Source organism: Rhagoletis pomonella, unplaced genomic scaffold, assembly GCF_013731165.1.
Source record: "Rhagoletis pomonella isolate Grant_MI unplaced genomic scaffold, Rhpom_1.0 Rhpom_scaffold_00571, whole genome shotgun sequence".
Classification (NCBI taxonomy): Eukaryota; Metazoa; Arthropoda; class Insecta; order Diptera; family Tephritidae; genus Rhagoletis; species Rhagoletis pomonella.
In genome coordinates, this window is record NW_023459125.1 from 27,032 (window position 1) to 43,761 (window position 16,730).

At 36.6% G+C, this 16,730-nt stretch overlaps 2 protein-coding genes across 3 annotated transcripts in view; both read right to left on the bottom strand.

The window, feature by feature from the left end:
- The window catches only part of LOC118751159 (HEAT repeat-containing protein 5B-like), a 28,918-nt gene extending 26,791 nt beyond the window's left edge, over positions 1-2,127 (bottom strand). The window contains exon 1 of one of the 2 annotated variants that reach the window (XM_036485928.1): positions 2,037-2,127. The gene's annotated coding sequence lies outside the window, so the exon portion shown is untranslated. Of the gene's footprint in view, positions 1-1,859 lie in introns of both variants that reach the window. The other variant, XM_036485927.1, reaches the window with a different exon arrangement.
- A 9,381-nt stretch (positions 2,128-11,508) lies between these two features.
- On the bottom strand, positions 11,509-13,282 carry LOC118751156. The gene has a single exon (XM_036485923.1). It carries the CDS (start codon positions 13,035-13,037, stop codon positions 11,973-11,975), a length of 1,065 nt encoding a protein of 354 aa, XP_036341816.1. The 5' UTR covers positions 13,038-13,282; the 3' UTR covers positions 11,509-11,972.
- Between the last annotated feature and the right edge of the window lie 3,448 nt (positions 13,283-16,730).

Here is a 16,730-nt window from a genome sequence, read left to right on the forward strand (position 1 = left end):
CCACTAAATTTTTTCACGATCACAATAATAATCGAGTATTTTTATATATTAAATTAAGATTTAGTTAATTTTATTTTCTTAACTTAAATTTTTATGTATTAATATTTGAGCAAATACATTTATTGCTTGCCCAAGCCAACAAACAAAAACGTTGATTTACGAACCACCAAGTGGCTGTGTTTGGACGCACAAATAACGGGTGATTTTTTTGAGGTTAGGATTTTCATGCATTAGTATTTGACAGATCACGTGGGATTTCAGACATGGTGTCAAAGAGAAAGATGCTCAGTATGCTTTGAAATTTCATCATGAATAGACTTACTAACGAGCAACGCTTGCAAATCATTGAATTTTATTACCAAAATCAGTGTTCGGTTCGAAATGTGTTTCGCGCTTTACGTCCGATTTATGGTCTACATAATCGACCAAGTGAGCAAACAATTAATGCGATTGTGACCAAGTTTCGCACTCAGTTTACTTTATTGGACATTAAACCAACCACACGAATGCGTACAGTGCGTACAGAAGAGAATATTGCGTCTGTTTCTGAGAGTGTTGCTGAAGACCGTGAAATGTCGATTCGTCGCCGTTCGCAGCAATTGGGTTTGTGTTATTCGACCACATGGAAGATTTTACGCAAAGATCTTGGTGTAAAACCGTATAAAATACAGCTCGTGCAAGAACTGAAGCCGAACGATCTGCCACAACGTCGAATTTTCAGTGAATGGGCCCTAGAAAAGTTGGCAGAAAATCCGCTTTTTTATCGACAAATTTTGTTCAGCGATGAGGCTCATTTCTGGTTGAATGGCTTCGTAAATAAGCAAAATTGCCGCATTTGGAGTGAAGAGCAACCAGAAGCCGTTCAAGAACTGCCCATGCATCCCGAAAAAATGCACTGTTTGGTGTGGTTTGTACGCTGGTGGAATCATTGGACCGTATTTTTTCAAAGATGCTGTTGGACGCAACGTTACGGTGAATGGCGATCGCTATCGTTCGATGCTAACAAACTTTTTGTTGCCAAAAATGGAAGAACTGAACTTGGTTGACATGTGGTTTCAACAAGATGGCGCTACATGCCACACAGCTCGCGATTCTATGGCCATTTTGAGGGAAAACTTCGGAGAACAATTCATCTCAAGAAATGGACCGGTAAGTTGGCCACCAAGATCATGCGATTTGACGCCTTTAGACTATTTTTTGTGGGGCTACGTCAAGTCTAAAGTCTACAGAAATAAGCCAGCAACTATTCCAGCTTTGGAAGACAACATTTCCGAAGAAATTCGGGCTATTCCGGCCGAAATGCTCGAAAAAGTTGCCCAAAATTGGACTTTCCGAATGGACCACCTAAGACGCAGCCGCGGTCAACATTTAAATGAAATTATCTTCAAAAAGTAAATGTCATGGACCAATCTAACGTTTCAAATAAAGAACCGATGAGATTTTGCAAATTTTATGCGTTTTTTTTAAAAAAAAGTTATCAAGCTCTTAAAAAATCACCCGTTATAAGCGCATACACATAAGAGTACAACTGGGACTGCGGCAGTGACCAGCAGAACAACAAAATTTTACTGGAACGATGTTTGCGCTGATATACTTTCTGTCGCAATCTATTTGCTATTCGCCTTTAATTCTTTGTATTTTCTTTTTTTTCAAGAGCTCCCGAAGAAATCAATAATTAATGAACGAACGATCACGATTCACATGAGGAAAAGTCAAATCGAGCAGAAAGGCAAACACATATCACTGTAACATTTGATGATAAATTAGCAATAATATAATATATGTATGCTTTTTTCTTTGTATCTTCAATATAGGTACTTTGAGCATTTTAATTTCGTGCGACTGGCAGCATAACATACTGTCATAAAATTTCAAGCCCCAACTGGTGCAAGAAGGCTTTTAACACAGGTACTCTTTCTTATACATATGGATTTGTGAATGCGTAAGATTGGTTACAACACGGCAAGAAGAATATTTTCACATTTTTTCACAAGAGAAAATTCTGTTAATGGTTTTTCACACACTACTCTTCTCACCACCACAATTTTCTTTTTTCCTATAGCGAACGCATCCGTACGCACAGATTCACTAATCCGATTCGACCGTCCATTGCCTCTTGCATCGAAAAAATGACTGGTTCGCGCTGCTTGCCTGCTCGACGGCTGAACTGCCTCTCGTTGGCTGTCTTGTTCATTCGCTCGCACCGATAATACGAGCAACTGCAAGGAAATAGTACAAGTGACGCGTTGCCACCATACCGTTCCGGAGCGATAGCTGCTGTGAAACGATTGCCATTTACACATTTAGTATATTGTTGTTGCCCAACAGCCAACAAAGTCATGTAGCGTGTTCGGTGATGCGTGCGTCCACAAAGAGTCGACTGAGGAAAACGTCAACACCCAAGTCGATTTTAGAGGCAATGTTGTGCTGTTGCTTGTTGTGCACCAAGCAAATTCATAACGAGTTTTAGGAGGCGGCGGGTGGCGCAGTATAGTGGCCCAATTTGTGGTGGTGAGTTGATGGCGGTGATGTATCCGGCTGTAGTGAGCGAAATGAGTGCGTTGAGAACATTTTTTGCTCTCATGTGTGCTGACATACATACATACACATATGTATGTATATAGTGTTGTGGGGCAAGAAACAAAAGGCAAAGCAAGATAATGAGGCTTGAGCAAGCAAGACATGACTACGGGCACCCGAGGAAAACAAAAATGTACTATTGTACAAATTGGAACATATGAAAAGTCTCCGCGGATTTTGGGGTACATTTTTTAACACAATTTACAATTTCTTGAGCTTGAGCTCACTTCAACTGTACAAAAATTGAGTTTATTGCTATTGCTATCTCCGACCTTCTGCCCTTTTTCGGGTAGCTTCATAATTCCATCGGTGTAGGACTTCGGTGGTTTATGCTCTCGGCTCTTCGGTCGGCCAATTTTTTATCATCAAGAGATTTTTGCCGAGGCCATACTGTGGATGCATTAAAACTTCCCAATCAAGTTTCCTCAATTTGTTCCGAGTTAGTGTGGCCACTTGTGGTCGCTTTTTCTTAAACATTTGGCCCCGATGTAACAGCTCATTCCTATTGGACAATTCCCGTTTAGTCCCTTCAAACACTCAATATAACCTTATTTGCCGCCAATCCAGGCTTTGCAATCATTTGCGGAGGGTCATCAGTGTATGACCATGATCACTTGTGTTGCTTATTCTCGTATTCAATCCATGAGCGACGTGCATCTTTGACATCAAAATTTCCACAACGGAATTCCAGCATTCACTTCATTCACTTACAGCATTCTCATCGTACGCTTCGTATTTCTTCAAATATTTTACTCATTTTCAAATCGATATAATTTTTTGTTCGAGTGACGAATTACAAAAATGTCGTCACTAGAAATGTAGCCTGAAATGTCACCTTTTCAACTCACGTTAGCTTAATGCAATTTTGTTAGTGTTGCCATATTATGTATGGCCATCAAGTGATAAAAATCTGCAGATACTTTGCAAATGACCCAATATATCCATATGTATGTATGTATGTACATACATACGCACAAATGTAGCTGCACACGTTTGAGAATTTTCTCATTTCATTTACCAAGAATACATGTGCATACATAGTTACATGTTTACACGCGGGGACCGACCTTTCATTGCATTTTGTCTTGTTTTTATTTACTCTTACATTTGCCAATTTTTCTCCATTTTGCTGCACGCAAGCTTCATCTCCCATGTTTATTTAATGTTTTTGTTTTATTGTTGTTCTTGTTTGCTTTCATCTCTTGATACTTTTTCCAGAGCAGAGTGCTTCTGAAAGTGTGAAGGCAAAAATTTAGTGGCATCTTTTTGATTTTAACTGGAGACAGAGGGCTTGAACTGCAATATTTCTGAAATTCTGAATTCGAAATTTTTAAATAAATATGCGTTTGCTAAATATGATCTCGTACTACATTAAATTGGGATCTTGAATATATACATATACACGTTTTTAACCCTATTTTCAAAGTGCAACGAGATTGATGTTAAGGGGTTATATCTTGGCAGATCTTTCAAGCACCAATTTGCTGGTTCTGCATTTTCAGTTAAATTGCGGTTAGTCGTGGTACTTTGTTAGGTTTTCGGAAATAAAATTTTCGAGTCGTTTTCGGAATTTAATATCGACTTTCGGAAAAAAATCACTTTAGAAAGTCACTTTAAATGCAAGATGTATCTGTGCTCCAGAAATTACTCTCACAAATTCTTTGAGTTTGACCGCTTTTAAGTGAAAAGAAAATTACTAAAATTTTACAATCGCTAATTAACACCAACAGGGCAAACTCCTACCTGAGTAGGCTGAATGAGGATGTGCCTAATGAATGTCCGGCATGCGGAGAGACCCCACATGACTCGAAACATCTCTTCGCATGCCCGGCAAACCCGACATCCCTAACGACCTTGTCCTTATGGGCAAACCCCGCAGAAGCTGCACGCTTCCTAGGGTTGCCGTTAGTGGAACTTGACGACAACGACTGAGATACCAACCGATCTGGGCGGGGTTGTTGTAGCCGCTACAACAACAACAACCAACAGGGCAATTTCGGCAACTGTCTTTCAACAAGTCTTTCGTAAGGCTATTGTCAATTTTGGCAACTATATTGAAAGCTATTTTCTGTATTTCAAAAGACTTATTGAAAAAATATGTTAACGAGGAGCACTCTTGCGTTATTCTGTTTGTCTTGTAGCAATAAGTTTCCTAAAAAGTTAATTAAATAAAAAATATATATATTTTTTTCTTTTTAAGATAATAGAAACTAAAAATTAAAAAAGGATTAATTAAAAAGGAAAAAAAATGCATGTGCATGTATTTTATTTAAACAATAAAATCTAATAATTAGATGAAAATTAAATAAAAAAATAAAGATCCTAAAAATTAAAAAAGAAAAAAAAATTTTTTCTTGTTAAAGCAATGAAATTAAAAAAGCGAGAAAACAATTAAAAAAAGAAAAATAGTAAACCAAGTTTCTACAAAATAAATAAAATAACATTTTTTTTCTTTTTAAAACAAATGTATTAGAAAAAAAAGAAAAAAAAATAAATTTTTTTTCTTGTTAAATCAATAAAATCTTAAAATTAAAATTTGTTTCAATTAAAAAAGAAAAAATAACCTCGGATGCCTGTTTCTCAAACTTTATTCTAGGCATTTCAAAGCTATTTTAAAGTTATACAGACTCAATATTTTCAGAAAGACTTTTTTAAATAAATAATTTCATAATTTCACGCTTCCGTGCTTGAAAAAGCTTGTAATTATAAAACTGCTTTTGAAGATTCTTAGTTCAGTCTCTCGAAAGTCATTGAAGTAAAAACAAAAGACTTAAGAAACAAACCAGAATTCATATGCAGTTATCTTATAGCCGGTTTTGAGTTAATTGAAATTGTCTCTATTTGGTATGGTTAAAGGTGAATTAACCCTAAAAGCTCAAAAGTTATTGTACTCAAGAAAAAAAAATGCGGAAAGGTTTTGCAGAATTTATTTTGCCATTCCACTTGTCATTAACAGGTCTATTCGCAAGTTATCGATGATTTTGTAACCCAAAATTTGTATTAACAAAAACTAAAAATCTGACCTTTTTTACCGGCTATAAAATTTTTGCTATCATCGCAGAATGGACCCGTTGCCCGTCACAAGCCTCCCGAGGATTTTTTTAACAGCAAATTTTTAATTACCAAAAACCTTTAACACTTTTAATAGATACCTGGTCGCGATTTTTGGTACATTGGCAAAGATGTCAAGGTATTCAGCAATTCAGCAATGGATTTTCTCAGAAAACTGTTGAAGTATCACATATTAAAAAGGTGGTAACAATATTCCACGGTTGGAAGAATGCATAGAATTCGAAGAAGGTGCAAAAAAAAGGAGCCAGAAATTATTGCAGCAGAGACCTGTAAAAACCAAATAACTCCTGTCAATCGCTGATGAAATATGAAAAAACGTACACAGTGCAAATTTGCGAGGTGAAAACATTTTGCGTGCATAATTTTTTTCGCGTTTGGGCTCATTTGACATCAGCCAAGTAAAAAACGCTCAAAACCCAAGATGCGTCACAGCAGAAGACATTATTCTCGCTGGCGAAAGTCAAAATTTCTGTCAAGTTGCTTCTTGTAAACAATAACAAAGCAATTGTGTACTTGCACCAGTTATTGTTGCTTTTGTGTGCTGAAATGCGCGGAGGTAAATGCATCATTCCATGCAGTCTAAGTAGTAAAATGGTGACGGTGATGGTAGTAGTGATGATCAAGAATGCAAAAAACTGTTCTGCGCACGTACGAAGAACTCTTCAGAAAGAAAATTTATTTTGCTTGTAAACCAGCTAAGTTATAAACGAATATGTGTATATACATATATACGTATATACAAACATATGACTAACTGTCTTTTAAGAGTAACCAAGTGTTGTAGATACATATGTATGTACATATAAAACTCATTCGCATTGCAGCTTTAATAATGTAAATGTAAATTATTGCAATAACACCCACAGCTTTGCTTGACATATGACACCATTTGACGCACCCACGAAGACCATACCATTGCTGTTGACGGTAGCACACAGACAGCAGTAAACTTTGCTGCAGTAAAACTACTTGTATAGACTAACTAAATATACAGATTTTCATACACATTTGTATAAGGATATATTAACAATGCAAACAACCCCAGCAGCATTTTTGCCACTACCCTACTTTAAAGCCGTAATACTGCAGGGTGTTTATGAACGAATTTTTGATTTTAATCAAAGGCAAAAGTCAATTACGTGCAAAAATGTATGTATGTTAGTATGAATTATTATAAAGAATGTACACGAAAAAAACTGGTCACAGTTAAAACGTTCTAAAACATAAATATATTAATGGAATTCAACGATATTTACATATATTTACATCTAAACTTAGTTTTATTGAAATTCGTTAAAAAAAGAGTTAATTCTCCTTGTAATAAGCAAACGATCGGAATTTTGACTTTATGTCCTTCATTAGCCATTGCACAGAAGTTTCAGTGATTTCCTTGGAAACCAGCTGCCATTTATTTTTGAATTGTTGTGCGTTTTTTACAGCTTTGTGGGTCTTAAGAAGTTTGGATTTCATAACGGCCCAGTAGGTTTCGATCGGCCGATGCTCTGGACAATTAGGTGGTTTCACCTCTTTTGCTACAAAATACACTTTGTTTCTATGTTACCATCCTAAAGCCATTTTTCCGTAATGACATATCGCGAGATCAGGCCAAAAAAGCACTGGATCTTTATGAAGCCGTATAAGAGGTAAAAGTCGCTTTTGCAGACACTCCTTAACATAAATTTCTTGGTTAATTGTACCAGTGCTTACAAAAGGATCACTTTTGAAGCCGCATTGGCAAATTGCCTGCCAAATGAGAAACTTTTTGGGAAATTTATCAAACTTTTTGTTTTTATATTTATCTGCAACATTGCCTCTTTTATTTGCAGTGTGAAAATCGCGGCCCCGGATTTGTTTAAAATCGGCTTTTACGTACGATTCGTCATCCATAACAATACAGCCAAATTTTTGTATGAGACTGTCGTACAATTTCCGAGCACGTTGTTTCGCCAACAAATTTTGCTTACCGTTGCGATTAGGTGCTGCATTCACTTTGTAAGAACGAAGTCCTGCTGTTTTGCATACTTTTTGTATATACGAAGACGACATGTTTAATTTTTTGCCGACATCTCTTACCGAAAGTCCAGGATTTTTCTTAAAAGCAGATAACACTTCATTTGCCTTAATTTCGCAAGCAAATCCTTTTTTTCTGCCACTACCAGGGTTCCTTTTTAAAGATAAACATTTATTGTATTTTTTAAGCACATAAGTAACGGTAGACTTTGGAAATTTTAGCTTTTTTGCGATGTCGTTATGGAACATGCTGGGATTTTCCAGCTTTTTGCGCAATATTAACTCGCGATCGATTTCTTTCTTGGTCCTCGTTTCTACACTGATTTTTGTTACTAAAAAGAAATGATGCAGTAAGGTGGAAAATGCTTCCAGCTTTTTAAGTGTCTACCGATTTTTATTTTAATGTTATGATTAACCGAGCTATGCTTGGTTATGGGCGACCAGTTTTTTTCGTGTACATTCTTTATGCACCAAAATGTGAAGACTATGAGGGTTTGGTTTTCTAGTTCAAGAACGAATTGCAGTCAAAGCAGCTTATTTCAAATCGAAACGAGGATATTGAACTTCGATATTTTTTAAAACGTTGGACTGTTGTTTTTTCCACAGTCTTAAATCGCAAGCATTCAATCAGACTTCTCTACTTTGCTCAAAGAGTAACCACATTTTAGTTCGAGTTGTTAAGCAAAGTAAAAAAGGTCCATGAAAGACGAATTCCCTACTTATTTAAAACGATTGGCAAATATCATTATGACTTTTTTAAACAAAATAAAAGAAGAGAAGACGACCATTTTTGTTTTATTAATGTTCTTCCAGTATATCGAAGGCTCATATTCAATATCGTCTATCTGCAACTTTAACAAAAACTACTTTGTGATGTTAGAACCCATCTGGGACTTACCTGTCATCACTGATGTTGATTCTGACTTTGCAATTGTATAGTAAATTCTTCTGTCAAGCGTTATACAAGGTCAGCATTAACATTACCGATAATAGTTAAATCTTAGGTGGATTTTTATATCAGGATCTCGTTTTTGTGAAAAGTGCAGATAGAGGGTATTGAATATAAGCCCTCGATATGTAAAGCCCAGCCCAGGTAAATTAATCCAGCCTTAACTTTTTCATATCAAATAACGTACATTAAACAAACTTTACCAAATTCTAAATTTAAAATATTCCCTTTTCATGCAAAATACGGATTTTAAAGTTGTAAATATTAAGCTCGTTTAATATAAACATATTTGCAATTGCAAAACATGCTTGGTACTAAAACCTTTATGACCCATTTGCATAAAAGAAAAGCTGTCGTATTTAACACACGCAAGCACGATATAAGAAGAAAAGTAAAAAAAAAAAAAAAAAAATGTCCTTTTAAATAAATATTTTGTTATTTTCTGCGTCATCCTGTTTAACGCTTTCTGTGGAAAGTAGGTGACGCGATAGCACATAAAAGGCAATGCGAGGTGTTGCTTTCGACGCGTTTGCCTGGCTGAACGGATTCTGCACATATGTACATATGTACATACATATATACATACATAAATATGTATACACATTTTAATGAATGCAGAAATTTTATAGGGAAAGGAATGACATTTTCGCTTTGGGGCGATATTTGCAACATCTAGACAAGCTGCTTTGCTTTAGTTTCAACTGTATAGTCAAGGAAAATTACTGAATGTAGGAAGGCTGTTATATATTATGTCACCTTAAATGCAAAAACAACGTAACACACATCGTCGCTGAAATGCAAAAAGGGCTTAGCTAATGAAAAATTCAAAATTCACTTTTTGATTGATATGATGCATTTCATCGCTTTATGAAAAAAAAAAAAATTATTTGTCACGACTTTTTACATTTCAATGACTATGTTTATTACGCCCATTTGCATTTTCGGCGACGATATGTATTTTTTTTTATAAAAGTCTAGCTTATTACATAACAAACACCATTTAAATCCACATTTCAAATTTTTACAAAAATTATCAGATTTTGGTATAATAAAGTGCACGTCTTAAGTGACTAGAAAATAACGTTGATTTTTGGAAATTTTTTGTTGACGGTGACACGCATTTTCTTCCATATATAAGGTATGAGTAAAAATGCCTAGTACCGCCAACAAAAAAAAAAAAAACATGAAACTTGCATTTTATTGCACTAAAATTTAATGAAAGGTTTATGAATTCGACTTAAAGTTGCCCTAAGGTCGTCACGTGTAAACCGCTCTTAATCAAGTTTATAATAAACGAGTTTATAATCAAGCAGTGCAAGTTTTTTTTTAAACAAAATATCAATTTAGAATTTTTACAATTAGGCATTCCATAACGCCAAAAAATTACTCATCAGTTAAAAATTGAAAGAGCAAAGTGACAGTTCAAATCAAGAGAGACGTTCATTTTGTTCGGGAAAAATGTTTGCCAAAAAAATTATACCTCACGTCAACATATGATTTCGTAAATAAACAAAGTTGAATTTTTGGAATTTTATGGTGTTTTAGTTTCTACAAAAAATGTTACCTTTTCATGAGAAGGTAACCTTTTCCGCAGGGACGTGAACCGGATTTGAACCGAACCGGTTTTGAACCGGAAAACCGCTCTTTTCTATTAATTAACTGAACCATTAACCGAACCGAAATTTTCCACAAATGTTTGATCCGAACCGAAAACCGAACCACTTTCTATAAAGATTGAAAGGTTCGTTTCAACCAATTTTCAATAGATAAATGTACGCACTTTTTTTCTTTTTGGTAAACATGGTAATACCCATCATGTTTGTTTACCATGTGACAATATCAAATGTAAAGGCAACCCATCTCATTTGACAGACACTTGACTCTTAACCTTGCGCGTTGTTGCACTTGACACTTGACACTTAAACTTGTTTTGTTTTTCGAACCGTTGAACCGAACCGAAACCCCGCTTTGACAAACCAATCCAAAAGTGCAAAAACGGTTGGAACCGCTGAACCGATCCAAACAAATTTTTCATCCGGTTCACGTCCCTGCTTTTCCGGTAGAGAAGAAAACGCCATTCGTTTTTTTTTATATGCTTTTTGACTGCCTGCTATGTGACTTTATGATATCCGCTCTCACTAATTTTCTCTTACAGAAATGTTTCGGCCGAACATTGGACGTCCATTTTCCTGTTTTTCTTTTCGACTTTTCAATAATGCTGAAGAAGAGGTCGCCTCAATCGGCCTTGTTGAAATGGAATATGCCACTTATAAATTAATGTTTTTCTTGGACGAAATTTCACGCAGGCAGATGAAGTCTTTTACATACATTCACATGGGGCCATTCACGTGCGATACCAAAAGGGTTGCTTAAGCAGCTAAAAGGAAATTTTACCCGAGTTGAGTATTCTTTTGTCGCTTGTTTACCAAAAAAGTTCACCTATAGAAATCATTAAAGCCGGATTCAGAGCGCGCTAAACTAAATAGTCGCGGCGCTCCGTTTGCTCCGCCGAATTAAAGCATCATACCGTGATACATACCAAATTTTTAGAAAATCATTATTAAACTCGCTATATTTGACGTTTGTGTATCTATCGATTTGAAATAATTCACACAACAAAATACAAAGCTATTCATAAGAATTTAAGTTTAAAAACGCTTCTTAATACATACTTACACATTGCAAACAAAACTAAAGATTTTAAAACCCATTTTTATGGGAATCGATAGGGTGTTTTGTTTTTTTCAAATGAACAAGTTTTGTTATAAAATTTGAATTTTTTATTTTTGTTTTAAGACAGTTTTGTATACTTGTGTAAATATCTAAGGAAGTTTCAGATTCCAACACCAAGTACTTCCAAAATTATAACAATATTATGCTGATGAACACGGTTAGCGGAGAAAAATTACCTTTTCATTAATTTCTATGTAAAAAGATGTGTTTGAGATGACTTAAAACAATATCAAAAATAACCATCATTGAGAAAATTATAAATAAATTCTCGTTTCGAATTTTCGCGTACTTCTTTATTCGTCTATATTTTATGTATGTACTTATGTAATTGTTAAAGAATCGAATTGTGGGGCGAGGTGAAAAATTGTTTGACTAAAAATAATAGAAGCATTAACTTTTTTTTCCACCAAGTAGTTTGCCAACGACAGTTAGGACTGCGATACCAGAAGTAGCCAAATAGAGCGTACTAAAGGCAAAAATACCAAGAAGCCCACGTATTCACATATTTCTTGAGATTTATTTTCTGAATGCAATAAATCAACTTGCACATGTGCATTTATTTATATACATACATACATACATATTTCTTAACCATTAAATATTTGTAAATATTGTACACATTTAGGATTCAAGGCACAAATGGCATGGCCGGAATATATCGCAACGCCTTCACGGTAGCACTATTCGGATTGGCAAGATCCTTCATTATACCCTGTATGCGCGATACTACGTCGCTACGTTGCACATCACCGCGATCTATCATGCGCTTGAAAAGCGTATACAATTGGCGCTCCGCCGATGCACTAGACAATTCATGTAGATCCATCAACAGCTGCTCGGAGTAACCCTCGTATTTGCTGAGGTTAGCCGCCTTAGCATCTCGCTTCAATAAATCGTAAACAAGTAAGAACTCCACATACGGTTTGGTGGGCGGCACGCGCTTTTTCCCCGCCGTCGACGTACTCGACCAACGATCCAACGCATTGTCGCTATCGAATGTGGCGCGACCGTAATTGTCGTCGTAGAGGCGTAAGAAGTTGTCCAATGACTCAACGTCGTTGGTGAATTCATCGTGCTCTGTCTCCGTTTGTATGTCGCGTATCAGCGCCAGCGTTAACTTATCAAAACCGTCTGTATTGTCGCCAATCTCATCGAAAAGCTCATAGCCCATGCGCTGCTTCGGTAGCGGCTTGATAAGCGGCGATATTAACGGTGCGAAAAGTCCGGGTTTGTGCGAGGGCGTTGGCGGCTCCACAGGCTTGGCCGTAGTGGTGGTTGTGGTGGGATGCCACCAAACGGGTGGTTGCCACCAACCAGACGCTGGAGTACTGACGTTTGTTGGTGGTTTAGTAGTGGACACAGGAGCACTGGAGGACGGTGAAAGCCATGATGATGGTCGAGGTGTAGACAACACGCTGACGTTAGGAACGTTAGGCGTTGGCGTTGGCGTAGGTGAGGCGTTGAAGACACTAGTCAATTCGTCATCACTCACACTAAACGGTGGTTCGACGGTGGTGGTCGATAGTGGCTCATATTGCAGATAGTCGATGTAGTAGGCGAGCGCTTGCATGGAAGCAGGCAAATAACTGGTCAGCAAATTGGGAGCTGCGCATATGCATGGCACAACAAAGGCGTAGTAGGTGGCAAAAAGCAAGCACAGCGTTTCACTGCAATATAGCTTTTGCAAAAGCATGCTCAATGTAGTTCAATAGAATATTTTTTTTCGTTTAATTTCGATTCATTTTCATCTTTATTGGAAACTGCAATGATTCCTGCAACTTAAGAACTTAATATAGGCGTAATTTGCGAAAAAAATCAAATTTAAATACAGCGCCTCCGTAAAAGTCTTGTATTCGAAAGCAGTTTAAGAAGTAGACTGAACGCTGATCTTGCCCATTTGACGCACAAACGCAGGTAAAATGCGCCATTGACGACCTCTTCTGAGACAACTACTTGTATTGAGGTGCGCGTTAATACATTCATACACACACATATATTTATTTAGTAGTGTATTAATTTAGTGGAGGTTGGGTGCAGATGAGAAAGGCGAATTTTTGATAATTTTTTTTTGTTTTCTGTGCTGTTTCTCTTAGAAAGTACACAAAGGCCACTACAATCAGCTTATTAACTGACCAAACCAGTTTTGTTGATTTTTAAAAGTTCATTCAAAGGTTGGCGTTGAAAAGGGTTCGGTTGGTTTCTTTACAGTTATGAAAAATTTGTCTGAAAACATTCAAAAGTATTTCACTTTTTTCAATTACGATTTTTACATACATAAAGTAAAATAAAAAGTTAATGGATATATTTAATTTTTCAATAACATTAAAATGAGCGAATAAAGGACCGACCATAAGAACGCAAGTATGATTGAATAAATAAATTTCAACTACAACAAAATCGTATTACATACATATGTACATACTTTAAACGAGCAATTCTTGTATATACATTAGGGTGGTCCTTAAATGCAGGAAGCAAATTATTACATCAAATTTCCTAATCCTTAACCCCTACATCGATGCTACTATAGTCAAAGATATCACATATAATAAATATTGGTCCCGATTGGAGACGGTTAAGGCGTGTCGCACAGGGGCAAAAGTTCAGATTCCTCTATGGAGACTCAAAAAATTTAAATTATTATTTTTTTCATTTAAATACCTAAAATCCTGCCATAGTTGAATATGTCACATATAAATTTCTTCCCGATTGAAGTGATATCTTTGATTATGGTGGATTATCGATTTTTGGTATGAGAAGAAAAAAAATATTGGGGCGTATTCTTGTTTTCGTATGAATCGAAAATCATGACATTTTCCATTTTTTGCATTTTTGTAGGGTGCGTGCTAATTGATGTCACTGTGTGCGTGCGAACAAGTCCCCTGAGGGAAAGATTGGTCCAATTGCTCGAAAAATATAGTCGTAGGTATAGTAGTTTTGTAACTAGACCAACGATAGTCCAAACATTTAATATGAATATGACGCGCAGTCGCCCGCCGGGCAGACGCTGCCCAGCTGTGCTATAGAGGCATCTGTACTTTGCCGCCTGAGCGACATGACTTAACCGTGAGACTGAAAAGAATCGTCGTGGTTTGATTTTAATGACCACCCTAATATACGTACACTTGGAGTGCAATGTTACAGTGGGCCCGCTATACTCAATCCCGACTCGTTGTGTCCACGTTCGCGCACTCTGGGTGACGTGGGCAACCCATGTGCGAGATGCGGTAACCAATTTGAGTGGAGCCCTGGGGCGGTGTGGCCACTCCGACTTATTTGGTTTAATGGCTTACTGAGGTCTGTTCACCAGTAGGTGGGACTGCAAGCAGGCGTCTGTATTCGCTATATAAACGTGTATTTGGTTTAGAAAACCACCCCTCGCTGCAATGGGTTGTGCGCTGGGCTTGCGACCCTTATCGTAAAAACAAAGAAACGTGCTTCTATCCAACTACTGGATGTCATAGGAAAATACCCAGGCTAGACAACACCGCAGTTCAGGCAATGCGATGGACGGGGCATGAAAGCAAAAAATTTGCAGCATGTGAGATCCACTACAGCAGTCATGAGACGGCGCCCATACAAATATACCCTGTAGAAATGGCGAAACGCGCGATAATTGAGCGATACGCGGGAAAACGGAGGAAAGAGAAACGCCTTTTCAAGAGAAAGAAAAGAGAAGCAGCAGAAAGGCGTGAGTGCGAAGAGCTTGAGATAATAGCTGACAGGAATACGGCCTAAAAATTCTACCAGGCAGCAATCAAATGGTTTTAAGACCGCTGCCAGCTCCAGCGAGGATAAGATGGAAATCTGGATCCAGATGTCCAGAGTACACTTGAGATATGGAAGGAACACTCTCAACGCTTATGAATGGTGACACAGGCAACGCGTTTGAGGAAGGAGAACCCGAACCAATGTATAGGGACGAAGCTCTACTCGACCAAGACGAGGTGAGAGAAGCAATAAGGCGACTTAATAACAGCAAGGCGTACCAAGGTTCCGTCTACGATACTGTGTGACAGCCTGAAGCCCTTCATGAATAGGGCTGCCAGATGTCCCAGTTTTCCCGGCATGTCCCGGTTTAGAATTACATACTTATAAATACCGTGCCGTACAAAATTATTGGCTCGGAGACTCTTTCATCTGATCACAATTTCTAATCAGATCTTTTAGAAAAATATTGAAAATGTAGCTTTTGAGCCAATTAGTAAAGTGCAAGTCTGAAGTTACCAGAAAATTTCATTGATTTTTTGCAATTATTTATTTTCTGCATACAAAAAAAAATGTCGAACATAGTTCGTATGGAAGAAACTCTTAGTAAAAACAATACCAAAAATCAACTAGATTTGTATGGGCTGCAAAACTTCATTTTCAAAATTTTTATAAAAAAAGTCTGAATAGAAAGTTGCGAATTTGTATGCAAATTTTGTGCATTTTCCAGAGTTTTGCACAAAGTTTAGAAATTTTATTTTAATCTTTTCTGATGTATTTAGTATAAACTGTATTTTTATAAGGAACAAAAAAGGTACATGCATTGTGAAAAATTCTCTATGCTTTAGTTGTGATAAATTGTTTTGTTTTGCTGGTGTACGTTGTAATGATCTCATGATTTCATGTTTTTATGTTTTTATGTTTTTGTTTTTGTTTGTCAAAATAAAATTTTACTACATCCTTTCGTACGTAATTTTTGTCGGAACGAAAGGGAAGGGAGCGAGAGGCCTAAATTAATTTTAATCTCTTCAATAACTCTAATGCCTTCCCGTAGAGAAAAGCCATTGGTTTTAAATTTTTGTATCCAAACAGAAATGCAAGTGAAGTTACGGTTTAATAAAAACTAAATCTGTTTTTATGTTATTATTTGTAAACCTTTCTTTAGTTCGACAAAAAATAAACGCTCAAGACATTATCAAGAAAAATTTATTGAGCCAAACTTTCTTATGCACTACGAATTTCTTAAGAAACTTCTGCTATGGTTTGCTAAAGTTTGGTTGTGAAGAGTACAAGGCACCTTTGTTTTCAACAAAAATATATCGTCGGTGATACTTGAAAACGATGTAAGTCACTTATTACCTCTGGTGCTTTATTGATCTTCTATCTGTATTTGATCGTTTCTGGCAATAGTTAATTTTCATCAGCCAAAACAAAGTAGACCGTTTTGCGGTATCGCCGACGATATGCCCGGTTCCAATATTTAGGAAGGAAAACGTGAGACAACAGCACACATACGAAATAATAGCAATTTATTTCTTGTCCGTTTTCTTAAAAAGTCCGTACTTAGCTTTATACTACCCTATATTGGTAAACACTTAGGATATTAGCGCAAGGTTGCCCTTTAGTTTAGATTCTACAAAACTTAACTAAAAAAACTCAATATGGATATTTTCGATAA

Excerpts from the sequence above, each read along its gene's own strand:
- LOC118751156 (XM_036485923.1), bottom strand. The coding sequence starts at position 13,037 with ATGCTTTTGCAAAAGCTATATTGCAGTGAAACGCTGTGCTTGCTTTTT.